The sequence below is a fragment of the Bidens hawaiensis genome, unplaced genomic scaffold (assembly GCF_021521415.1).
Source record: "Bidens hawaiensis isolate Kalapana, Puna unplaced genomic scaffold, B.hawaiensis_p1.1 tig00001236_1, whole genome shotgun sequence".
NCBI lineage: Eukaryota > Viridiplantae > Streptophyta > Magnoliopsida > Asterales > Asteraceae > Bidens > Bidens hawaiensis.
The window spans coordinates 3236493-3262347 of NW_027491070.1; the positions used below are offsets into that span (position 1 = coordinate 3236493).

At 39.9% G+C, this 25855-nt stretch overlaps 2 protein-coding genes and 1 pseudogene across 2 annotated transcripts; 1 reads left to right on the plus strand and 2 right to left on the minus strand.

Annotated features, from left to right (window-relative positions):
• The first annotated feature begins 12744 nt into the window (after positions 1 to 12744).
• Positions 12745 to 16131, plus strand: LOC143566639 (rho guanine nucleotide exchange factor 8-like; annotated as a pseudogene).
• A 319-nt stretch (positions 16132 to 16450) lies between these two features.
• Positions 16451 to 19000, minus strand: LOC143569291 (ras-related protein Rab7-like). The gene is made up of 7 exons (XM_077055250.1): positions 18850 to 19000; positions 18707 to 18733; positions 17435 to 17534; positions 17181 to 17327; positions 17019 to 17099; positions 16796 to 16941; positions 16451 to 16691 (listed from the first exon to the last, which is right to left on the minus strand). Exons 1-7 carry the CDS (start codon positions 18900 to 18902, stop codon positions 16625 to 16627), a joined length of 621 nt encoding a protein of 206 aa, XP_076911365.1. The 5' UTR covers positions 18903 to 19000; the 3' UTR covers positions 16451 to 16624.
• A 1249-nt stretch (positions 19001 to 20249) lies between these two features.
• On the minus strand, positions 20250 to 23899 carry LOC143569301 (proline-rich receptor-like protein kinase PERK1). The gene is made up of 7 exons (XM_077055257.1): positions 23256 to 23899; positions 22386 to 22940; positions 22217 to 22303; positions 22065 to 22135; positions 21871 to 21947; positions 21648 to 21795; positions 20250 to 20860 (listed from the first exon to the last, which is right to left on the minus strand). The coding sequence occupies exons 1-7, from the start codon at positions 23770 to 23772 to the stop codon at positions 20402 to 20404; spliced, it is 1914 nt and encodes a 637-aa protein (XP_076911372.1). The 5' UTR covers positions 23773 to 23899; the 3' UTR covers positions 20250 to 20401.
• Positions 23900 to 25855: the final 1956 nt, after the last annotated feature.

Consider the following 25855-nt stretch of genomic DNA (forward strand, 5'->3'; position numbering starts at 1 on the left):
GGGAAGAACTACAATCCTTTGCGCGCCGCGGGAACAGTTCGCCTCGCGTATCGCAGGAACAGCTGGTCTTCACGCAGGCTTCCTTGTAAGGAGTCTGGCGCGTGGAGCTGCGCAGACATCCTTAGGCGGGAAGAACCAAAGGACAAGCAAAGAGTTAAGAGAAAAAGGGGCGGGACGGCGACAAGAGAGAAAAAGGGGCGGGACGGCGGAAATGAATTATTATTATTATCATTATTATTATTAGTAATATATATATATATATATTTGATAAATTTATAAAGATTATAATCAAATTTTAAATCTTAAAATCGGATCCGAAAACGGGTACCTGGGTCGGGTCGGATTTGGGCAGTTGTCACAGTCTTCCCTACTTTAAGAAATTTCGTCCCGAAATTTATCTCGAAGTAGGATGCGCAGGAAAAAGGTGCGGGTATTTGATCTTCATTTGATCTTCCCTTTCCCAAGTGAACTCGGCTCCGCGCTTGGACTCCCAGCGAACTTTGACAATAGGGATGCGACTGCGCTTGGTTTGCTTTACCTCGCGATCCATAATCTCAACAGGCTTCTCAACGAAATGCATAGACTCATCAACTTGAACTTCATCAAGTGGTATGTGGAGGTTCTCTTCAGCTAAACATTTCTTGAGATTGGATACATGGAACGTTGGATGCACATTGCTGAGCGCGGGCGGCAGGTCCAGTTTGTAGGCAACCTTTCCCACTCTCGCAAGAATCTTGAACGGACCAACATAACGAGGTGCAAGCTTACCTTTCTTCCCAAAGCGGACAACACCCTTCCAGGGCGACACTTTGAGGAGAACAAGATCACCAACTAGAAATTCGAGAGGCTTCCACCTGCGATCTGCGTAACTCTTCTGTCGGCTTCTGGCAGTCAGCAGATGATCACGGATCTTGGCGATTTTATCGGTTGTCTCTTGAACTAGTTCGGGTCCTGTGATTTGAACTTCACCCACTTCGTTCCAACAGATCGGTGAGCGGCACTTTCGACCGTAAAGTGCTTCAAATGGGGCCATACCGATGCTGGAATGATAGCTGTTATTATAAGAGAACTCGATCAGAGGTAGGTGTGAATCCCAATTACCTCCAAAATCAAGAACACAAGATCGAAGCATATCCTCAAGGGTTTGGATGGTTCGCTCAGACTGTCCGTCAGTCTGAGGATGATATGCAGTACTCATGTCCAAACGAGTTCCTAACGCAGATTGGAGAGATTTCCAAAAGCGAGATATAAAACGGCCATCGCGATCGGATATTATGCTCAAGGGAGTACCATGACGGCAGACAATTTCTTTGACATAAAGATGCGCAAGTTGTTCAACACGGTAGGTTTCACGAATGGGCAAAAAGTGGGCAGACTTGGTCAATCGATCCACTATTACCCAAATGCTATCATGTTTGCTTGCGGTCGAGGGTAACTTGGTGATAAAGTCCATTGCTATACTTTCCCATTTCCACGTAGGAATTTCTGGTTGTTCGAGCAAACCAGATGGGCGTTGATGATCAGCTTTTACCTTAGAACAAGTTAGGCATTTAGCTACGAACACAGCAATATCCTTTTTCATACCGGGCCACCAATAAGTAAGGCGCAAATCTTTGTACATTTTGTCAGCGCCAGGATGAATGGAATACCGAGTTTTGTGCGCTTCACTCAGTATGTCAGTGCGAAGAATCTCATCATTGGGAATCCAGATGCGATTGAGATAACAGAGAGTTCCATTCAGGTTAGGGACTAGATGCGCTTCCGCACCACACGCTAACTCGGCGCGTAGGTTGCCTTTGCTGATCGATGCGCGTTGCGCGTCGCGAATGCGCGATTCAAGATTGCTTTGGATCGGCGCGAAGTGAAGCTGCGTGCGCGGCAAAATACAGTTGAGTTGACTGGGTTTGCGGCTGAGCGCATCGGCTACCACATTAGCCTTTCCAGGGTGATATCGGATCTCACAATCGTAATCGCTGATGAGTTCGTTCCATCGGCGTTGTCTCATGTTAAGTTCCTTTTGATCAAAAATGTGCTGAAGGCTTTTATGGTCGGTGTAAATGATACACTTAGTACCATAGAGGTAGTGTCTCCAGATTTTTAAGGCAAATACAACTGCGCCAAGTTCGAGGTCGTGAGTCGTATAATTCTTTTCATGAATTTTGAGTTGCCTTGACGCGTAAGCGATAACCTTGCCTCGTTGCATAAGTACACAACCGAGACCTTGGTTGGAGGCATCACAATAAACGACAAGGTCGTCAGTACCCTCTGGTAACGTTAGAACAGGAGCTTCGCACAACTTTCGCTTGAGCGTTTGAAAGGCTTCTTCTTGCTTCGAGCCCCAAATATACGGTTTGCCTTTGTGCGTTAATGCTGTTAATGGCAAGGCGATTTTTGAGAAGTTCGAAATGAATCGCCGGTAGTAACCAGCTAAGCCCAAAAAGGAACGGATTTCGGTAGGAGTGGTCGGTGTAATCCAGTGCTTGATTGCTTCAATTTTGGATGGGTCGACATGAATACCCATCTTGTTTACAACATGACCAAGAAACTGTACTTCGTCCGACCAAAACTCACACTTGGAGAGTTTGGCATAGAGTTGTTCGGTTCGAAGCTTTTGCAACACCAACAGAAGATGTTGTTCATGCTCGGCCTTGGTTTTGGAATATACCAGAACGTCATCGATAAACACGATCACGAATTGGTCCAAGAAAGGCCTACACACCCGGTTCATTAGATCCATGAAGACAGCGGGTGCGTTGGTTAAACCGAAGGGCATGACCAAGAATTCAAAATGACCGTAGCGGGTTCGAAAGGCAGTTTTGGGAATATCTTCTTCGCGGATACGCAACTGGTGATAGCCAGAACGGAGATCGATTTTGGAGAAACAAGAGGCACCTTGGAGTTGGTCAAAGAGGTCGTCAATACGCGGTAAGGGGTACCGGTTCTTAATGGTGAGCTTGTTCAGCTCGCGGTAATCGATACACATGCGAAACGAACCGTCTTTCTTTTTAACGAACAAAACCGGAGCACCCCACGGCGAAGAGCTAGGGCGAATGAATCCTTTATCGGTCAACTCTTGAAGTTGACTTGCTAATTCTTGCATTTCAGCGGGTGCAAGTCGATAAGGAGATTTGGCTACGGGGGATGCACCAGGAACAAGATCAACACGAAACTCGACTTCCCGAGCGGGAGGTAAACCAGAAAGATCTTCGGGAAAGACTTCAGGAAAGTCACGCACGATGGGGATTTCATGAAGTTTCTTCTCTCCTTCATCGGGTTTGACCACATGAGCTAAGAACGCGACACATTTCTTTCGTAAAAGTCTTCGGGCTTCAGTGCATGACATAAGTTTAAGACCGTTAGATGGTTTCTCGCCGTAGATATGAAGATCTTGACCATTTTCCCGAGGAATGCGAATCAATTTCTTGGCGCAGATTACTTCGGCGCGATTTTGCGAGAGCCAGTCCATACCAATAATAACATCAAAACTTCCAAGAGGCATGGGAATGAGGTTGATTAGAAAATCGTGTTCATTAAGGTTAAGCGTGCAATCTTTGATCACGGAGTTTATTATAATTGTTTCACCGTTAGCCATTTCAACTGTAAAGTTTCCGTTTAAGTTTATTCGCGGTCGCGCAAGTTTTTGTTCAAATGCGCGAGAAATAAAACTCCTATCGGCGCCAGTATCAAAAAGTATAGATGCATATTGTCCGTTAAGTAAAAATGTACCATTAACCACGTCATTATTCGCTTGCGCTTGGTGCGCGGTTATATTAAAAGCTCGTCCGCGCGCCACTTGGTTTGAAATTTGGTTAACCGGATTAGCTTGCGTAATTTGTACTTGCAGTCTCGGGCACGCGTTCCGGAAATGACTGGGGTCACCGCAGTTATAGCACGACCTGGGTCGTGGATTATGGTATGTTGATTGTGGGTTTTGCGGGTAGGTTGGTGGTGTTTGCGCGATTGGGTTGGCGGGAAGGACTCTACAGTACTCAGCAGTGTGACCAATACGGCCACATCGGTTGCATTGTCGACACGGGGCTTGAGTTGGGTGATGAAGTTTACAGGTTGGGCAAAAGGGTTGGTTTCCTGTGTAAGATTTCTTAGTTGACGGGGCAGGGAGCGCGGAATTGGTTAAGGCATAGTTATGGACTACAGGGGGTGTTGGGTAGGTTGACAGTGGGTTAGGAGCGTGTACTGGAGGTTGGTAGGCGGGTTGCTGGAAAATGAGCGGGTTGGTAAGCGCGTAGGCTTGATGATTGGGTTTGTGCCTGCGTTTGAGGTTGTTACGGTTTGAGGGTTCTGGCTTGGTTTCTGTTGGTTCTGGGACAGTCTTGGTGAGTTTGGTCTTCTCGGCTCCCCGCAGGAACAGGGTTCCTGCCCTGACATGGTTGTCGCTGAGCACAGCGGCCAACTCGATGGCGTCAGAGAGGGTTACTGGGTTCCTGGCCCATACAGAATCTTGAATTTCCATGGGGAGACCCCCAAGAAACTTTTCGATGGCGCGGCGGGAAGGGGTAACTAGGTGCGGGACAAGCAAACTTAGTTCGTGAAAGCGCGTAGCGTACTCGCGCGCTTCGCCACTGTACTGTTTCAAGTTCCAAAATTCCTCCTCAAGGCGCTTTACTTCGTTGGGAGGGCAGAATTCTCGAGTCAAAAGATCCTTGAATTCCTCCCAGAGCATGCTAGAAGCAGCCTCTGCGCCACGAGCGTGAGCTACTCCGTTCCACCATGTAAGCGCCCTTGATTCCAGGACACTTGAGGCGTATAAGGTTCGTCGGTCTGGAGGGCAATGGGTATGGAGGAAGGTGTTCTCAATTTTCTCGAGCCATTGGAGCATTACGGTGGCTCCTTCGAGCCCTGTGAATTTCGGAGGGTTACCCGCATTAAAGGACTTAATATTGTATCTGGAGGGGTTGGTATTATTTTGATTTAAGGCTTGGGCTATTGCGGCGGCCATTTCCTGGGAACGACGCTGCATACGTCTGCGCGAGGCTTCTCTTCTCTGATGACGGCGAGCTGATAGCGGAGGCATTCTATAAAAGTTTTAGTTTTTGTTAATAACTTGGTATGGGAAATCGTTTTAGCGCAAAGTATATCATTGTAAAGCTTGTTTCGCGGAGTTAAATGCTATCAAATTTTGAAGTAAAATATGAATTTAAATGCAAACTTAATACAGGTAATGAATTTGAATTGAAAATCGACAATTCATGCATCACCATGACTTTTCAAATCTTCAATTTAAAATATACGAGTAAATGAGTATTGGAGGTTGACAATTCATGTATCACCATGATTTTTCAAATCTTCAATTTAAAATATACGAGTAAATGAGTATTGGAGGTTGACAATTCATGTATCACCATGACTTTTCAAATCTTCAATTTAAAATATACGAGTAAATGAGTATTGGAGGTTGACAATTCATGTATCACCATGACTTTTCAAATCTTCAATTTTAGAACATAAAGTTAATGGGGATTGAAAATCAACTATTCATGTATCAGCATGACTTTTCGGATTTTCAATGTTAAGTCCCAACAACAAACGAATATGTAAGTAAAGAAACGAATTAAAATTTAACAATAAAAATCGAAAGATCGCGGATAAAACATGAAATCATGTGCTGCGTATGCGCAAGCATATTTTATAAATATCGAGTAATTAACAATTAGCGCGCAATCATGAGATTTTTCTCATGCGCGAGAAGGGACTCTTAGGTATTCTAGGTCGTTACGTCTAACCACCTAATCCTAAAGTCACGGAGCTCTGATACTAATCTGTAACACCCCGACCGATGGCGGATTATACATCGGGGCGCTACGAATTGTTTCATTACTCGTGACACTATTTGGGTGTCAATATTTGATAAATACATTTCATTGCGCATGCGCATAACACACCATAAAGTAACATAAATCACATAACTCATAATATTCAAATACATAAATTTGTCTTGTTATATTTTAAACTAGGTCCAAAGTAAAAGAAAACATCCTACGTGTCCTCGAGTTTCCAAAAGCAGCTACAGCAAACCTGAACATGTGTTAAAATAAAACGTCAACACTTGCGTGTCGGTGAGAAATCAAGTTTAATAGATATAAATAGATAATAACAAAGCACTGTGCGCAACATGTGTATAACTGGTGTTCAACATAGTGTGTAAACAGATTGTGATCAAGCCTAAATAGATCATAGCTCATAGTTCATAGCGTGCTCCAAATCGAGCAAAAACAAATAATCATTCGTGTATGTGCAAACAAAACAAGAAAATCGTAACAATAGGTCTCCCGTGTTTATCTAATGGATCCATGAAAACTTCGGAATAGGCCGATCAAAGCGGTTAATGATCAACACATACAAATATACAACACTAGTAAACGTCCATAACACATGGGTTTTGCGCACATAATTTCATAAACAAGTTTAAGACTCAAGTTGTACGAACACATGAACATCCCAAAACGTTAAAAAATCAAAGGGGATTAGGTACGAGATTACTCACTTGTAAAAGGTGCGTTGAAAGATAACGCAAGAACCAACTTTTAAACAAGCGAAAGTTAACCTATAAATAAGAGGTTATTGGTTTAACGATTGGTTTTTTTATGTCTTGAATATATGCAAGTCACTTAAACAAATTATTTAGAAAGAAAATTATATATTATATATTTACCGAGATTTCTGGGCAGAAAAGAAGAGAAGACGGATTGCAAAGAGGGGAGTGGAGGCGTCGCTGAGGATCTTCGGCTGAGAGTAAGGGAGAAAGATTTTGGGGAGTGTTTAAGTGTTTAATTATCCAAGAAATTAGTTTTATTTATAGGAAAACCCTAGGGAACACATCCCTTGAATTGGGGAAAAGATCTTATCAAATCAAAGCAAAAGATATCAAAAGCAAGAGATATGGTGGCAGCTGCAGGGGATGGGGAAGGCTGACAGGTTACTGTTCATAGCATGGGAGGGGTCAGTCAAAGTACTGTTCAAGACATGGAAAAGAAGATTTAAAAGATTATGCCAGTTACTTTTTCTAACAACCAAGAGGGTTGGTAAGCAAGCTGCGCCGAAAGTGACTTTTCGGACAGATGTCAGATCTGGCCTACTGTGCCCATACCTTGGCAGGTATAGCACAGAAGATAAGATATTTCAAAAGCATACAGGCTGGCTTAAACTGGAGAAAAGACTTAAGTGTCTAGCGCGAGAAGGCTTGAGTGCGCGAGGGCGAAGGCAGACAGAACAATCCTTAGCGCGCCGCGGGAAGAACTATAATCCTTAGCGCGCCGCGGGAAGAACTACAATCCTTTGCGCGCCGCGGGAAGAACTACAATCCTTTGCGCGCCGCGGGAACAGTTCGCCTCGCGTATCGCAGGAACAGCTGATCTTCACGCAGGCTTCCTTGTAAGGAGTCTGGCGCGTGGAGCTGCGCAGACATCCTTAGGCGGGAAGAACCAAAGGACAAGCAAAGAGTTAAGAGAAAAAGGGGGCGGGACGGCGACAAGAGAGAAAAAGGGGCGGGACGGCGGAAAGGAATTATTATTATTATCATTATTATTATTAGTAATATATATATATATATTTGATAAATTTATAAAGATTATAATCAAATTTTAAATCTTAAAATCGGATCCGAAAACGGGTACCTGGGTCGGGTCGGATTTGGGCAGTTGTCACAGGCGGGGATGAACCCGATGGAGCCGGCCTCTTCACGCCGGTCACCATTGTCATCCTGGGCCCTCCGGAGGTAACAATCGTCGCAGCCTCCGGAGCGGTGGTCTTATCACCACCGGGATTCCCCGCCACCTCTTCGCTCTCGGTCTCCGAATCAGACCGAGGCACCGGATCGGCAGTGGAGGCCACCTTCTCCTTCCCCTTTCCACCGGCAGCCTTCTTCTTCCGCACCAACGGAGGACCATCTGCGGATTCCTCATCAGAACATACGATTAGAGGAATTCCAGCAGAGGTTTCAACATTGAGGGGTCGAGGGTTGAATAGCGCCTTACCTGGCCGCCTGGCGCTCAGGATCTCGTGGCCTAGCGGGTAGACCTCCACGAACCGATCCGCCGTTTGTTCTAGGATGGGCAACTCGTTCTCGTCTAGAGCGCGAGTACCCATCCGAGCGGGACCGTCAGCTTCCCGCGGGTACATGAGCGACTGCAAGTCGTTCCCCTCTGAAATAAACAGGAAAGAAGTTAGAAGAGATTCTAAATTAACAAAAAGAAACAAAGCATACCGTAAGGAACAGAGTTCAAACCGTATTCGAGGACGATCGGGATCTTTCGCGCATCCGCATCCTTCCAAACCCGGCTCATCCCCAGCATCACCATCCCGGACTCCGCAAACCGGTAAACCGGAGATTGGACTCGGGATATCTTCGAGAACCATTCCGCCTCCTGGTAGTTGGAGGCGTGAAGGCTGGGAAGTGCTTGCCCATTCTTGAATTTCATGGCAAGGGGGATGGCGCGAGTGGAGATGTAGAAGAACTCCCGCTTCCACGAGCGAAGACTGCGCTCGGTTTCGCAAATCTTCAAACCCTTGATCCGGGTTATCATGGTATACCACCCCTGGATGCACCTCCAAGAGTAGAATGTCATCAGGCGGTCAACATAGGGCTCAATGCCCAGAATCCGGCACACCCACTCGAAGTGCCGAATCTTGGCAATCGCCATCGGGTGCACCTCGGTCAGGTGCACACCGTGCCTCTCCAGGACACGGTACACAAACTTTGTCAATGGGAACCTAAGATTCCCATAAACAAAGAAGGCAGCATATACCCCGATCTTGCCTCTGGGGGCATCGTACACCGTCTGATGGGGTTCAGGAAACTCAGGCTCGAGAGACTCGAGCATGAACTTCCTGACGACGTACTGATACAGATCGACAGGCAGAGCACACTGGCACTCGCCAGCAGTACTCTTGTCATCGGCTGTAGATTCGAGATCACGAGACGACATCTTGCAGATATGAAAGAAGAAAACGATTTCAAGGGAATGCTCGACTGAAAAGATGAGTATTCGCCGGAAATCGTTTTGAAGATGAAGAGAGAAGTGAAAGTGTGAATTGCAAAGGACCCTCTCCCCCTTTATATACTAATCGCAATTAATGCGATGAATTTAATGCGGAAGAGAGAGAAATCGAAGGTGCAATGAAACTATGACACGTGGCAAAAAGCAAGCTGGCAACAGCTGTTGAAAGGACGCGTACCATTAATTTCGCGGCCACGCGCCAGAAAAATCGCGCCCACGCGCCTGAAAAAGCGTCTGAAATGACCAGGTACTGTCACGTCACCATAACTTCCTGCACGTCCTGACACAGTCAGAAGAAACCGTCGCACGACGTTTCAGAGGTTTGGACTGTTCTTATCCTTTCACCAACTCTTCGAATTTCAAAATTCAAAAAGATTCAAAAGTAAGCGGGAAAATACCCCTTACCTTGGCAACCAAGTAACCATAAGACGGGTGCGGGTACAGTGTCAAGGCAAAACCCTTCACATACTTAGCACCCGCAGGGAATTGACGCCAGGAATACCTTGGAAGTAAAGTAACCATAAGACGAGTGCGGGTACAGTGTCAAGGCAAAACCCTTCACATACTTAGCACTCTGCAGGGAATTCAAACCAAGAAGGATCTTCTGGGCCATGCTTGCGGAAACGGGAATAACATCCCCGCGTAACGGGAACGTCGAGAACTATATTGTTTGAAACTCCAAGATGGAATTGGTGGTTTTAGCATAGTTGATCAGTATGTTGAAAACTACCAAAACCCCATGGAGAATCCACACAAGTGGGACTCAACGCTCCTGACTTGCGAGGAGGTTACAAACCTACCCGCTTCATACCCAAAGATCAAGCAGAAAAGTCGGGAATTTCTGCGTGACATCAGGAAAACCGCGGGAAGAATCACCACGGAAAACCTAAAAACTAAACCCTTTTCAAAACCCCTTGCTAAGTCCAAAAGTTCACCTCACTTATTAATAATTCATGAGAAAAACATTGGACTGGGGGGACTTGAAGAGGTAGGTCCCAGCAGAGCCCAGTTGGACCCGCAAGACTCACCTTGAACAGGGACGTCTGCGCAACGACCAACTGCTCCCGCAGGACCCACCATGCTCAGAGAACCTTACGCGCAGTACGCCAGTTGTACCCGCAGAAAAAGCCTCCCAATGGTGAAGTACCCCGCCTGTTCCCGCAGTTGCGGATACAAGCCATCAGGGAAGGCTACCCGCACTAACAGCAAGGCTACACGCACAAGGCGCTAGCTACTTCAGTAGTCACATGAAGGAATGAGCAAGGCGGGAATACTCCCGCCTAAATGAGCCAGTCCGTATGCTTCTGGAAGATCTTTTGTACTATACCTACTAAGGTATGGGCAGAACAGACGATTTGACCAGAACAGCCCATGAACCAATCACAGGGTGACAGCTCACCGACAACAGTACGAGGAGAAGCACCCTCTAGTACTGTTTGTCACTATTAGCCGCTGCCTACTCACCAACCCTTACGATGGGACGTGCGCAGCCTACAGTTGGTGGAACAGTGCGTAGCCGGCAGTAAAGGAACAGTGTACAGCCGACCTTGTTACTGTCGGCCGTAGCCTATCCACCAACCAGCATGGCCTGTGCGTAGTCCACTGTTGGTGGAACAGGAATACTATTCAGCCGGCTGTATCTTCTAGGAAACCTACCTTCGGCTATAAATACTCCAACACCTTGGAATGGTAAGGACATCATCTGATATCTCTCTTATCTAGCAATCTCTTAATATACACTTATATTCAGAGCAATCTAGTCTGATTCCCACGCCGGAGGGTGGTCACAAGGAGGAACCCCCCCCCCCCTTCTCAGTGACGAGCTTACGGTGTCTGTTTTGCAGGTCCCCTGAAGAACAACCTTCTCTGCTGGACCTCATCCTCGTGGGAAACATTACTTAACCCCCAGATTATCTATAATCTGCCCAGGGTTCACTTAGTGTTTCTTCAGTCTTTGTAAGCTTTTAAGATTGCAAATTGAATCGGAATCTGAATATTCTACTGAAATGTGATAACTTTTTCTCATGTGTAACGTGTTGTGTTTTTATTAAACGCCAAAAAAGTCACTTCAAGCATCGTATGAATTGACTTTTATAGTTATATAAATTATACTAGGTTGTTTGGAGTAAAATCTCAGGTGTTGAAATGTTGAGGTCGGATAATTTTTATGTTGTTTTAGTTATGTTCGCCTACTTATAGTTTTCTTACACCCTTATGGTTAAACACTTAAAAACAAGATCTTGTGTAAGATCTTATAATTATAGAGACCTTACTTGACCCGGACCGACACACCTATACTAAATAAAAGTATTATATCATAGGATGTTAAGATGAACACTAGATTATAAAGTTGAATTGAAACAAAGGTTACTCGGGTATTTGGGACAGTTTCAAACGCTGTTAAAAAACAAGCAAATGTTAGATGATGTATTTGCACCCACTATCAAAATAAGTTGGTACTTTTTTAGAAAAATGGGTAAGAAGAAGGATACCTGACATTATGGAGTGTGGTGGCTGTGTGGTGGTGGTGGTGGTGTGGATACAATACAAGCAGTGGGGCAGGATGGCAGGAATGGTGGTGGTTGGCAATCAATTGAGGTGAGTATTATGGGATGGGTTGTTTTGACTTTTGACTTCAGTAGGAGTACAAATTTATGTTTTTTATAATATTTAAATTCAAAACTTTAAAAATAATTTTTAATTAAAAATAAAGAAAATACACTTCTGGCTAATAGTAATACCTTTTAAGTTTCAAAGTCACAAAGTGAGTCAAGGTGTATGAATGAATAATGATAATCACTTTACAATGTGTATATTGATATTTAATAAATAGAATAATGTGTCCCTTTATCAATTTCATATATAACTTTTATTTTATATACGGGATTGCATAGGAGCCCAAATTACATGGGTGAATTTGAAACATTTGAAACGTCTATGTTTATTTGTTTCAAACTTACCGGTGTATTGTATACATACTCGTTTACCCAAACTATACCGGTAAACATTTTAATTTGATTTTCATTTCTAAGTACTAGAATATACTAATCACAAAGTTTTAGTAATAAATTATATAAAAACACTATAACAACATTTACTTGACAAGTATTGGGTCAGATGTAAAACACGATTTTAAGATGACACCGAAAACAAAAACTGAAATTACCAATACTCATTTCATTATAGCCACTCTTTAAATAACCAATCTAAGCTCAAGAAATAAGTAAGATGAGTTATTATATTTTATATAAAAGTATATTAAAAATTAAAAACTGAAAAGATTACAAACTATCACATTCCACATCTGAAAATCTACTTATGTGTGGGTGTTTATCTATTTGGTTTTCGGTTTACCTAGAATGAAGATTTTTTCGGTTGAAATGGAAAACGAACCGAACCAAATTCAGGTAATTTAAATTGAACAGAAAACCGGATTCAAATTCAATTTGGCTTTCTGGCGTGAACAAATTATAAACCCTATCATGATGCTCTATTATAACCCCTATAGATTCAGATTATACCAATTTAAGACCCTCTTATTTCAATTTTTGACCACTTTTTATAAAAAAAAACATGCACCCCACATTTAAAAATCTCAAAAACACCAATCAAATTCATTTTAACCTCTTATTTGGGTCTAAGTAATTTATCTTTTTTTCTTTTCTTTTCTTTTTTCCTGCAAATGCAGAAACCATAATAATCAATCAACAACATTTCAAACCTTTGTCAAATGGAAGCAAGCACGACGCCAATAGACGAACAAGAACCTGTTGTAACCGACAATGATCACGCTTCCCTGATTAAGTTGAAGCGTCATGGTACATTTTTTTAATAACTTTCATGTTTCGGTCTGAAAACGTTTGGAGAAAATAGAATTTTGTTGTTTGTGCAGAGTTGGAACAAATGAAAGAAAGATTTGCTAAGCTTCTTTTAGGAGAAGATATGTCCGGTGGCGGCAAAGGCGTTTCTTCTGCTTTGGCTTTATCAAACGCCATTACAAATCTTGCTGGTAATCTTGATCAAAGTTGTTTAATTTAATAATCTTTGTTCATTTTTCATATTTTGTTGTTAAAGTTCATGATCTTTATCTATAAAGTTGTTTAATTTAATGATGCTTTGTTCATTTTTCATGCTTTTGTGTTAAATTTCTCAATCTTTATCTAAAAACTTGTTTAATTCAATGACTTTTTGTTCAGTTTTCATGTTTTTTGTAATTAATTTCTCATTCTTTATTCAAAAAGTTGATTAATTTAATGATTTTTGTTCATTGTTCATGCTTTTGGTGTTAAATTTCTTAAATCTTGATGTAAAAAGTTGTTAATTTATTAATATTTTGTTCCTTTTCATGTTTTTTTGTCAGTTTCTTAATCTTTATCTCACAAGTTGTTTAATTTAATGACTTTTGTTCATTTTTCATGTTTTTTTGGTTAAACATGCAGCTTCTGCGTTTGGCGAGCAACATAAACTTGCACCCATGCCGGAAGACAGGAAAAAAAGATGGAGAAGAGAAGTCGGTTGGCTTCTTTCGGTTACTGATTACGTCGTTGAATTTGTTGCCTCGCAACAACCATCCAAACGCGGATCAAACATATATGTTTGTATAAACAGATTATGCATAAGATTATCTAATTATAGACTTATAGTTATAATCTGATTCTGATAATCTTTTAGGTTATGACGACAAAACAAAGAGGCGATTTGAGGATGAACATCCCGGCTTTAAAGAAGCTAGATGCGATGCTCATTGTAACGTTTCAAATCCCATTTCTGATACAATATTAACATCTTTTTTAAATAATGAAGTCGATGAAAAATTGAAAATAATATATGATTCAGGGTTGTCTAGACAATTTCAAGAATCAGAATCAGTTCTGGTACGTATCAAAAGACGCAGACGAGTCCGAAAAAGGCGTTCAACGAGGCGATAAATGGTGGTTACCGACGGTTAAAGTTCCACCGGAAGGACTTTCTGAAGAATCAAGAAAATGGATGCAGCATCAAAAAGATTGTGTTAGTCAAGTTTTGAAAGCTTCCATGGCTATAAATGCAGAAATACTTGCAGAAATGGAGATCCCGGAAAATTATATCGACAATCTCCCAAAGGTAAGAAACGGGTCGGTTTCAGTACGGGTCAAAACGGGCCACCCGACCCGAAAACACTTTTGCATTATTTAATCGATAAAAAAATGGAGATCCCGGAAAATTATATCGACAATCTCCCAAAGGTAAGAAAACGGTTCGGGTAACGGGCCGGTTTCAGTACGGGTCAAAACGGGCCACCGACCCGAAAACACTTTTGCAATATTTAATTAATAAAAAAATGGAGATCCCGGAAAACTATATCGACAATCTCCCAAAGCTAAGATGAACGGGTCGGTTTAAATACGGGTCAAAACGGGCCACCCGACCTGAAACACTTTTGCAATATTTAATTGACAAAAAAAAATTAACTTTTAAACAGAATGGAAGAGAAAGCCTTGGAGATACAATCTACAAGAATATTACAGTTGACTCGTTTGACCCGGCGCAGTTTCTATCAACAATGGATCTCTCAACCGAGCTAACGGTTCTTGATCTTAAGAACAAGATAGAAGCTTCTATAATATTTGGAAAAGAAAGATGAATCAAAAGGACTCAAAATCTTCTTGGAGTTCATCAATTGTAAGTATGGAGAAAAGAGAGCTTTTTGAAGACCGAGGGGAAACTATTTTACTTCTCTTGAAACAACAGTTCCCGGGACTCCCTCAATCGTCACTCGAAATTAGCAAAATCGAGTCTAATAGAGCATGAACGCGTTCAAAAATTCATATTTTGTTGTTTTTTTTCTTGGTCAGTCATTAAAACTTAAAAGCTGGCGTTTGGATACACCTTTTGAAGAAAAAGTGCATCCAAGCAACTAACTTTGTTCAAAAAGTTCTTTCGATTGACTCGTTTGTAAACAAGAAACCAAGCCTGAGTCAAGGTTGGCTCGCTCGTTAGCTGACTCGTTGTCTCGTGTAAATCAAAACCCAAATTTATATACATTAAAAAATTAAAAAAAAAATACTGAAAACTCCCATTTGGCTCGATAACTTATGCATTTGTATTTTACATATATTATTAATATACCAATATGCATAAATATACAAATATATGCATAAATAAACGAGCCAGCTTGAGCTTTTGTCAAGCTAAGCCCGAGCTCAAAATTTCAACTTGTTAAAATAGACGAGCCGAGCCCGAGCTCAACATTTCAGCTCGTTAAGATAGACGAGCCAGGCCCGAGCTCAACGTTTCAGCTCTTTAAGATAAACAAACCGAGCCCGAGCTAAACGTTTCAGCTCGTTAAGCTCAACGTTTTAGCTCTTAAAGATAAACGAGCCGAGCCCGAGCTCAACGTTCCAGCTCGTTAAGATAAACAAGCTGAGCCTGAACATTTCAGTTCTTTAAGATAAATGAGCCGAGCCCGAACTTTCAGCCTGTTAGGATAAACTAGCCGAATCCGAACGTTGCAGCTCGTGAAGATAAACGAGCTGAGCCCGAACGTTTCAGCTTGTTAAGATAAACGAGCCGAACCCAAGCTCAACATTTCAGCTTTTTAAGATAAACGAGCCGAGCCGGCTCGACTCAGTTTGTAAACGAGCAGAGCACGAGCCCACCCTGTCTCTGCTCGGCTCGTTCTAAAAAGAGTAACATTCTTATGATATTTTGAGCTATGTAGAATGTTGGTCATGCTATATTGGAGAGCTATTCAAGGGTTTTAGAAAGTTTAGCAAACACAGTGATGAACCGCATCGAGGATGTCCTGTATGCAGATAAAGTGGCACAAGATCCATCATTGGTAGCAAAGAAGAGGACAATGTCAACACGAGGGGTGTTGGATGAATCCAACGGTCAAGTATCGGGTCAAACTCCAGATCAAACACCTACAGGATCACCTACATCAATGACACTATCGGATGTTATGGGGTGGAGTGTTGAGGATCAAACAACAAGTAGCGCCTCTAGCCCTAACGTAGAGGATAAAGAGACCGAAAAGTATCAGAGCAAATCAGCCAAGATTTTGGCAAGAACAAAGAACTCGTATATGGAGAAACTAGAGGCTTATAAACTAAGAAGCCCGACAACCCGCCATTAGTGGAGATTAAACCTTAGATTAGTAGACATGATTGCAGATTCAATGTATATACTCCTATTATGGATCATTCATTGTACACATTTTTTTCAAATATGATTACTAATTTTTTATTTCAAGTAGTATTAATAATATTACTAATAATAATAATAATAAACTATTTTTTAGATTTTGGGCTCTAATATAATAATAAGTACATAAAATGTATACACATAACGAGTTAGGTTGTTTAAAAACAAATTATAATAACAAATAAAAAACAGAGATTTTTTCAACACTAACATAAATAATAATCATATCAAATTAAACAAATAACCTTAGAATTAACTTATGAAAAAAAAACTTCCAGTACTTCATACATATTACACAAACCAATTAATCAACATTTTAATGCATGAATTATAAAATAATTATAATTAATAAGGATATACATTTGATGATAAAACTTGCATGATTGCATCAACATACCTCGAAACAATCCATTGATTCAACACGCTTAACATTCACATCCCGAAGATTTTTGTTGCCGTGCACTAGCCACATCAATGGTATCCGGAAGATAGCTTCATGAATAATAAATAATTAATCACGAATTTTAAACTATTATAAAAAAAATATAATATAAAGATACTAATCTATGATTAAGTAGCGCTTCATAAATGCATACGTTTCTTCCTCGGGCTCATTTTTAAGAGCGTTTTTGGCTATACTTTCGAAAGCAGCTTCAACATTAAACCCTTCTTTAGCCGATGTTTCAAAGTAAGGAATATTTCCTTTTGAAGCGCACCATGCTTTTGCTTTCTTTTCAGACACCTGAAACGGGAAAAAAAAAGTAATTAACTTTAACGCAAACGCGTTAAAAGTTGACAAAAATGAAACAATCGTATTACCACTCGGCTATTGCCTCCATCAATATCTATCTTGTTACCCAATACAACAAATGGAAAGTTTTCTGGATCAGCAGGACTCGCCTGCCAAAAATAATACATCCTCGGTTAACAAATTAATACTTACAGTAATCTGGATCTTGTTTCAAGTGTGACGGTTGTTACCTGAATTAGGAACTCTTCCCTCCAATTATTAAGGTTATCAAATGACTTCATGACATTAACATCATGTACAAGAACACAACAATCTGCACCGCGATAAAATGCAACACCTAGGCTTTGAAATCTTTCTTGTCCGGCTGTGTCCCATATCTATATAATGTGTTTAGCATATACAGAACATGCATAACAATATGTGAGTATTCATGAATTTACTCTGCTAATGGTTGAACATTTTCGTATATCATAAAGAAACAGACCTGTAATGTGAAAATCCTATCTTCAAACTGTATTTCTTTCGTTAAGAAATCAGCTCCGATAGTAGCTTTGTACTGGTTACTGAACTTCCGATTCACATATCTAAAATCGCATGATTTAAGCCAACAATATGATGTTTTTTGTTTAGAACAATATTGATATGTTCGTTATGAACCACTAATTACAAGTAGGCCTGCAAACGAGCCGAAAGAACACAAACGGAGCATGTTCGTGTTTGTTAGTTCGAAAAGAAAACGAACATGTCCGTGTTGTATACGTTTGTTAACAGTATAAACTAGCATAAGCGAACAAACAAAAATGAACACAGGTGAACGAACATTACCAAGCTAAAACCAATTTAAAGTTAATGCAAACAACAATGTGTTGCCGTGTTGGGCCTAAAAGTTAATAATGCTAGACTAAATGTAATGGGCTTAAATATTTAAATGAAATCATTAACCAACTTAAATTTTCATAAACTAACGAACATAAAGTCATAAATCACGGTAACTGAATGAGCATAAACATAATTAAATGAACGAACGTAAACGAACAAACGAGACATGTGTTCAAGTTCTTTCGTTAAACTAAAAAAACAAACTTTTTTCTTCATGTTTAGGAAACGAAGTAAATTAACAAATTGTAATGGGCTTAAATATTTAAATAGAACCATTAACCAGCGTATACATTCATTAACTAACGAACATAAAGTCATAAATGACAGTAACCGAACGAACATAAACGAAACTAAATGAACAAACGCTAACAAACAAAAACAAACAAACAATACAAGTGTTCATATTCATTCATTAAACTAAATTAACAAACTTTTTCACTCATGTTCGTTCATTTATTAAACAACCCAACTTCCCACCAAACCGTTCACTGAACGTTCGGTTTAAATCTGTTTTAAGAAATTTTCAAAATTGCAGCAAACTGAAATTAGGGCAGTTGCATGAAACCAATCGATCTAGAAATTAAAGTTTTAACTTTTAAATGAAACAATAACTAACATTGACAAATGTAACCGAACGAACGTAAACAAGCATAAACAAACAAACAATACACGTGTTCTGTGTTCATATCCATTCATTAAACCAAATTAACAAACTTTTTCGCTCACATTCACTCCGTCACTAAATAAACCAACTTCCCACCGAACCGTTCACGAACACTTCACTAAAAACATTAATTTCCTTCAAAATCTTGAAAATTGCACCAAATTAAAATGAAGGCAACTTAATAAAACCAATAATTCCACAAATCAAGGATACTGATTCATCAAAGACGTCTTTCCAACCCTGAAAACAACCAATAAACATCAGAAAACACTTTAATTGAACTCAATTTACTGATTCAGTAAACTATTGACTGTATATATGAAATATTGAAAATTGATGAAATTAAAGAATTAAACCAGCTGTCACCGAGGATTATGACTTTGAGAAGCGTACGACGACGAGACGCCATGGATTCAGAGCTTCAATTGGTTCAATTTTGATCTGAGAGTGAATTTGGGAATTAGGGTTTCTTGATGCTTTACAGCAAATAACGTGGAAGAATAGAATATACCAAGATTCTCTTTTAAATAATATATAACTACCTGTTATTTCCGTTATGGTTGGAGAATATTATTAAAAGGCCAAAATATTATTATTATACTTTCAAATTTTCAAAATAACTTTAATAATAAAAATGTCATCGTATTGGGAATTTTTAACATGGGTGTGTACGGTTCGGTATGGATTAGTTTTAAGTTGAAACCGAATCAAAACCCCGAACTTAGGTTTTTGAATTTTGGAGTACGTTCGGTTTATGTGTTTTTCAGCTTTGTCAGTTGAGCATGAACTTTTTAGATGAAAATAATAAATTAGGGTCTAAGTTATTTTGTTTGTACAAATTTATTAAATTGTTATAAAACAATTAACAAGAAAAGTTAAAATCTATAAATTTGGTTCAATTCGAGTTTTTATATTTTATTATATGCAAAACTAAAACCAAACAATAAATTTAGTTTTTACAAAAATGTAAAACCAAATCATCCGTTTTTCGATTTCAAAACGGATTTTTCGGTTTGGTTTTTGGTTTTAAAATGTTTTTTTTGCATGCACATCCATATTGTGTTCTTTTTGCCATCACCGCTTTGGTGGGAGTATTAGGAATTTTACCTTATATTCTCCTGTTTAACGTTTTGGGTTCGAATTTCACTCATGTGTCATATTTAAGCATGGGTAAAGCACCACTAGTTCAATTATTTAACTCAAATTTTGGGTGTGTTTAGTGAGTGATTAATAAACAAAAGGTTGAAATTGTTGCCTATTAACTAAAATTTAAATTGGTCGAAGTGGAATTCTGTGTCGTAATCGATGATTCGTTGTACCTTTTGTTGTAACCAGGTTTCGTTATAGTGATGAAGGATAGGTTGGAAATGCTCTTATATGGTTGCTAGCATGCCTTTGTTTTTTTTTTTTTATGGAAGTTGTTCAAATAAAATTTATTTCAATATGATTAAAGGACTTGTTAGAGATGTGACATATGTCACTTTTAATTATCTTTGTTTGCTAATAGGATATCACTCTTTAAACCTCATAATTTATAATCATTTCTTAACTTTGAAATAAAATATCTTTAACATGCCAAAAATTATTAGTAGGTCCTGTTTGACAATATAATATATAACTAGTTGCCTTTAAAGTCTTGGCAACATGACCCACAATAACGGTTTAATTGACAGCTACGTTATTTCTAACAGTTGTGATTGATATCCAAATTCAAAGCAAAAATGACAACACAACTTAAAAAAAAAAAAAAAAAAAATCAAAACTTTAAATCATCAAATAAAAGAATTTATGTTGTATAAAACAAAATTAAATACAATCAAACCAAAGAAAAAATCATACTAGTTAAAAAAATAGAACAAAATATAATCAAGAATTAGCAAGAAACTTTATACACGAGCCCGTTAACGATCAAAACCCGTCGCCATCTCTTTTATACTTACCCAGTTCCATTTCTCGGGTATCCTGCCCTTCACCACTTGACCCGGATGGATACAACCCGTAATCACTCGTGGGTCGGCTATATTCACTGCTAGCATTATATTCTTGCGTACCTAAAGCCATCTTTCTGAACTTAACCATATCATCGTTGTACTGGCCCGCATCATAGTCTGAGCTTCCGTGGGACCCGAAGGCCGAACTGTGTCCGGGCAGGATTCCTTCGTTTAGGTCTGAGAGTGACACGTCACCTTCCAAGGCCCGGACCACTTGGCTCATCCTGGGCCTGCGACGGGCCGAGTGGCGGACGCAGGCGGCGGCACAAGAAACTATACGCGCCATTTCATCGTGGTTGTATTGTTTTTGGAGACGCGGGTCAGCTATTGAGTCAAAGTTTCCATCATCCATGGCTCGTCTGAGCAACGGTCGTGCCTGTAGTTTGATTTATGTAAAGATTATATAGATTACCGCAAACACAAATAAAAAGTTTAAAACTTTCTCAACTAAAGATAATAAACACATTGTTGTGCCAAATCTACAAATTCCCAACAAAAAGCACAAAACTTTTTTAGTTAAAAGTATGCCCGTGAATTTATGGGTGCAAACGAGCCGAGCTGCCCACGAGCTACTCGAGATCGACTCGTGAAAAAGCTCGATCGAGCCGAGCTTAAATGAGCTCGAGCCTTAAAGTAAGCTCGTTTAATAAACGAGCCTGAGCTTCACTTATCGAGCTCAAGCCGGCTCGCAAGCTTAAGCAAGCTTGTCATTTGTATAATTTTTATAATATATATACGTATATATTTACATATATATATATAATAATTAATAAACTAACAAAATAACTAAATAATATATATTATTATGTAATATATTATAATTTAATTGAAAAAAATATAAAAATTAATTAATAAATAGTAAACGAGCCGAGCTCGATCTCTGTGTAAGCTAAACGAGCCGAGCTCGGCTCATTGCACCCCTACCCGTGAATCGTGATGCCTGAAATGTTTTATTATAACCATCCATGAAAACATGATATGGGTTTACATTCAATCCCGCGTATGAATTCTGGTAAAGATATCATTACAAGTTTTCCCGTGATGTAAAAATGCATTCTTGCGTGATAATATTCATATACTCGGGACAAATCAACATATTTTTACAAAAAAAAAAAAGTGACCAAAAAGTTAAAAACAATATATGTATAAATAAGTGAACTTACCCAATCTACTAAACTATCATCCATAAAAGTTTGAGCTGAATCAACGGGCCTGCGTCCAGTGATCAATTCCAGGAGCATGACCCCATACGAGAAAACGTCAGATTTGTCTGTGAGTTTGCCTGAAGATGCATACTCTGGAGCTAGGTACCTGTAATGCATAAAAGTTAAATTTATGACAAATTTCCGTCAACCAAACCAACTGCTTGTTTGTTTCGAAACTTACCCAAAAGTTCCCATCACTCGGGTGGAGACATGAGTGGCAACATCAGAAGTAATCTTGGCGAGCCCGAAATCAGCAACCTGTGAATTCAGTAAACGTTAGTAAATGCAAGTTTCAAAGTGAAGAGATATGATACCAGACTTAATTATCCGAGTCGGATACAAATCCCCAACATTAAAAATATAATAATAAGCTACCATTGCTTCAAAATGGAAATCAAGAAGTATATTAGCCGCTTTAATATCGCGATGAATGATCTTAGGATGACCTACAAACAAAAAGAAGGTTAAGTACACCAATGATTCGATGAATGATCTTTCAATGTACAAACAACTAAAAATGAACTTACAATCTTCATGGAGATACGCTAGCCCTTTCGCTGCTCCTAGCGCAATTCGCAATCTTGTCGGGAATTCCATGACCGGGCGATTCTTTCCTGAAATTTTGGAGGGAACATATTATCACAATATATAGAAACAAAACACATTTTAATTCATTGTTATTTGTAACAAACTTACCGTGTAAGTGGAACTCCAATGTGTTATTCGGAACAAACTCATAAACAAGTAATCTTTGCGTTCCGGTCATACAATATCCAACCAAAGAAACAAGATGCTTATGATGAACTCGGCTAATAATCTCAACCTCCGCCTGAAACTCGCGCTCACCCTGTCCACTACCGGTTTTCAATTGTTTAACCGCCACTTCTTTCCCGTTCGGAAGCACACCTCTATGCACATAACCAAATCCACCTTGCCCAAGAAGATTAGCTTCCGAAAACCCTTCGGTCGCCATCGCTAATTCGTCGTAAGTGAATGTGCTCTTCGAAAATCCTAGTGACATCCCAGGAGACGGCGGCGGAAGCAGTGACCCGCCCGAGTAACTTGTATCCGAACCCCCACTGCTGCTGATTAATGGTGGCGGTGGCGGCGGTGGCTGAGGTGAAGCCGGTTTAGGCTTCGGTTTAGGGTTAGGATTTGGGTTAGGTGGTGGCATTGTTACAATATGATCAGAGGGTGGTGGTGGTGGTGCATTGTGTTGCCATTGTTGTGGTTGACCTCCATAATAGTCAACTGTAAAAACCGTAAAACCCAATTTCAAAAGATTAATAATTTAACAGTTGCAAGTTACAATCTAATCTGGGTATATCAAGATTCTCAATAAAGATTAATAATTTAACAGTTACAAGTTAAAACCTAATCTGGGTATATCAAGATTTTTAATAAAGATTAATACTTTAACAGTTACAAGCTACAATCTGATCTGGATATATCAAGATTTTGAATAAAGATTAATAATTTAACAGTTACAAGCTACAATCTGATCTGGGAATATCAAGATTTTGAATAAAGATTAATAAAGCATGAAAATTTATAAAAAATAATAACCTTTAGGCGGTGCTGGCGGCGGTGGAACATAATAACCCACCGGAGCTTGAGTTCTTCTTCTCTTCTTTCTACAACAAAGAAACAATATGCTGAGCACAGCTAGAATCACAACCCCACCAATTGCAATCCCAACCACCACCCCAGTTGAAATCGCCGGCGAACTTTCCGGCGAAGACGGTGTCGCCGGAGTACGAGTAGAACCACCTCTAGGCGGCGGAGATCTGCTCGGCGGTGACGGCGGACTGTTTCGTGAAGTGGGTGGCGCAGGGGTGGTGGTGGACGGCGGTGGTACGGTGGGTGGCGCCGGCGGAGATGTCTCCGGAGATGGAGTCGCCGGAGTTGCCGGAGCCGGCGGAGATGAAGCAGGGGAGACAGGGGCAGGTGGGGAAGTGGCTGCCGGAGGTGGGGAGCTGGTGGTAGGCGGTGGTGATGCGGCGGCGGCGGGTGGCGGTGAGGTGGTGTCAGACGGTGGTGAGGTTGTGGGTGCCGGAGATGTCACCGGTGCCGGAGATGACATAATTAGATATTATTATTATTACTATTAAAGATTATTAATGAATATAAAGTTGGTTGAATTTTGTTTGCATGAAAGTGTGACCGGAAAACATATACGCCGGAAAGTTGAAACTCCGGCGGAATTGTAAGAGAATAATAAGAAGAAGAAGAAAAAGTGGATGTGGTTTTGTTCCACATGGAGTGAAGTAGTGATTTGAATTGCAAAACAGGGTGTACCTAGAAAGATGTAGGGCCCACAATACTTTTTTTGCTTTTTTGGTGATTATATATATTTATGTTTTTTATTTATTAATAATTTTAATTTTAAATATTTTTTAACACAATGATTTTTTGTTTAGGTCAGCGCAATCTTTAGATTGGAGAGTCATATTGTTTCATTTTGGTCAATTTATGTTATTTTAACTAGGCCCATGTTGACCCTGAGAAAACCATACTGTTAATTATCACTTTACAGTTGATGTATCATCACAAGAGCGAACTCTCTGACGCAACACATAGTGGGACGAACCAAGAAAGCTTACGATTGGAATGGACAACCTTACAAAGCATATCTCAAGTATTTCACTGTCATAATCCACCAATAGTTAAATAAATGGGGATTGAACTTTGGTATTCATGGGAGAACCCCAAGCATTCCTATCATTAGGTGATGGATTTTAATTTTAAATACTAAGTTTAAAATGTTTTTTGAAAATATAAATAATTGAAACTGCATTCTTGAATTTTTTATTTAAAATTTTGGAAAAAAAGAAAATATAATAATTTTTTTTTTCATTTTTTAGTTTTTTGTTTTTTAAGAAAAAGAAAGAGAATGGAAATAAAAGTTATGGTTTTTTCTTTCAAAATTTTCCAGCCAAATATGGTCGGATTGTGAAGGAAAAATGTATATCCCATTATTATATTATTAATTTACTCTATTTCAATTCTCTTTTACATGTTACTATGAGGATATAATTGTGAAGTTACCATTTTTTTTCTACCTTTTCCTTCCAATATAACTCAAGAATGTAATTAACATTTTATTTTCTTTTATTTTAGTTTAACTCGAGAATGTCTTTTAAATATATAATTTATTTTCCTTTTTTCCCATATTCAATCTTATTTCTTCTTTTCCTTGTATTTTAAACCCGAGAATGCAGTGTGAAAGTTTGAACTTTTACTTTGTAAGTATTCTTTTTTAAGTAAAGTTTTATCAATTTGCCATGTTAGTGGTTTAAATATAATATATGACGTGTTAATCTTGGTTAAAGGATTATAATGGTGAACTAGCAAAGCTGAAGGTTTAAAAATTAAAAGTGAAGAAACACCAGTCGAACCCCGACAGATTACGAGTAACCTGAGGGTTAGATAGACGTTTCCCACGAGGGGTTAATTCCGGCAAGATGGTTCTTCCGATAACCTGCAAAACAGACACCGTGAGCTCGTCACTAAGAAAGGGGGGGTTCCTCCTTGTGACCACCCTCCGGCGTGAGAATCAGTCTATATTACTTTTTGAATATAAAAGTATATTATTAATACTAGAGCAGTTATCAGGTAAATTATACAAGATATTAGATGATGAAATGATATTACCATTTGATGTCTTTTATAGCCGAAGGTGGGTTTCCAAGGAGGTTTAGCCGGCCTACTACTCTGCCAACTGAGGCCTACGCACGTGCTCTGCTGGTAATTGGTGGATAGGCAGCGGCTGATAGTGACCAGGCGTGCTGTTCACTTTTCCTTTTCCACCAACTACAGGCTAGGCACGTGATATGGCAGGAGTTGGTGAGCAGGCGGCGGCTTTTGGTCACAGTGCTGTGGCGTGTTATCTGCCATGCTGCTGTCAGTGAGCTGTCGTATCGTTGGTCAGATCTTTTGTCCATACCTCGTCAGGTATCACACAAAAGATCCTCCATTATTATACGGACTGGCTCATTTAGGCGGGAGTTTTCCCCCTCCCGCCTTTATGCGGGAATGTTCCCGGCTTTGCTCATTCCTTCTTCAGGTGACTACTGAATTATTACGAGTCTGAGCCTTATGCGTGTAGCCATGCTGCGCGGGTGGCCAGTCCCTAATGGCGGGTATCCGCACCTGCGGGAACAGGG

What these genes read in the sequence shown, in the direction of transcription:
- LOC143569291 (XM_077055250.1), bottom strand. Translation starts at nt 18,902, where the DNA reads ATGGCGTCTCGTCGTCGTACGCTTCTCAAAGTCATAATCCTCGGTGAC. An exon ending in ATAGGATTTTCACATTACAG is followed by an intron (nt 17,328 to 17,434) that starts GTCTGTTTCTTT and finishes CACATTATATAG; the next exon opens with ATATGGGACACAGCCGGACA. An exon ending in ATGGAGGCAATAGCCGAGTG is followed by an intron (nt 16,942 to 17,018) that starts GTAATACGATTG and finishes TTCCCGTTTCAG; the next exon opens with GTGTCTGAAAAGAAAGCAAA.
- LOC143569301 (XM_077055257.1), bottom strand. Translation starts at nt 23,772, where the DNA reads ATGTCATCTCCGGCACCGGTGACATCTCCGGCACCCACAACCTCACCA. An exon ending in GCCGCCAGCACCGCCTAAAG is followed by an intron (nt 22,941 to 23,255) that starts GTTATTATTTTT and finishes CGGTTTTTACAG; the next exon opens with TTGACTATTATGGAGGTCAA. An exon ending in ATGATAGTTTAGTAGATTGG is followed by an intron (nt 20,861 to 21,647) that starts GTAAGTTCACTT and finishes ATCAAACTACAG; the next exon opens with GCACGACCGTTGCTCAGACG.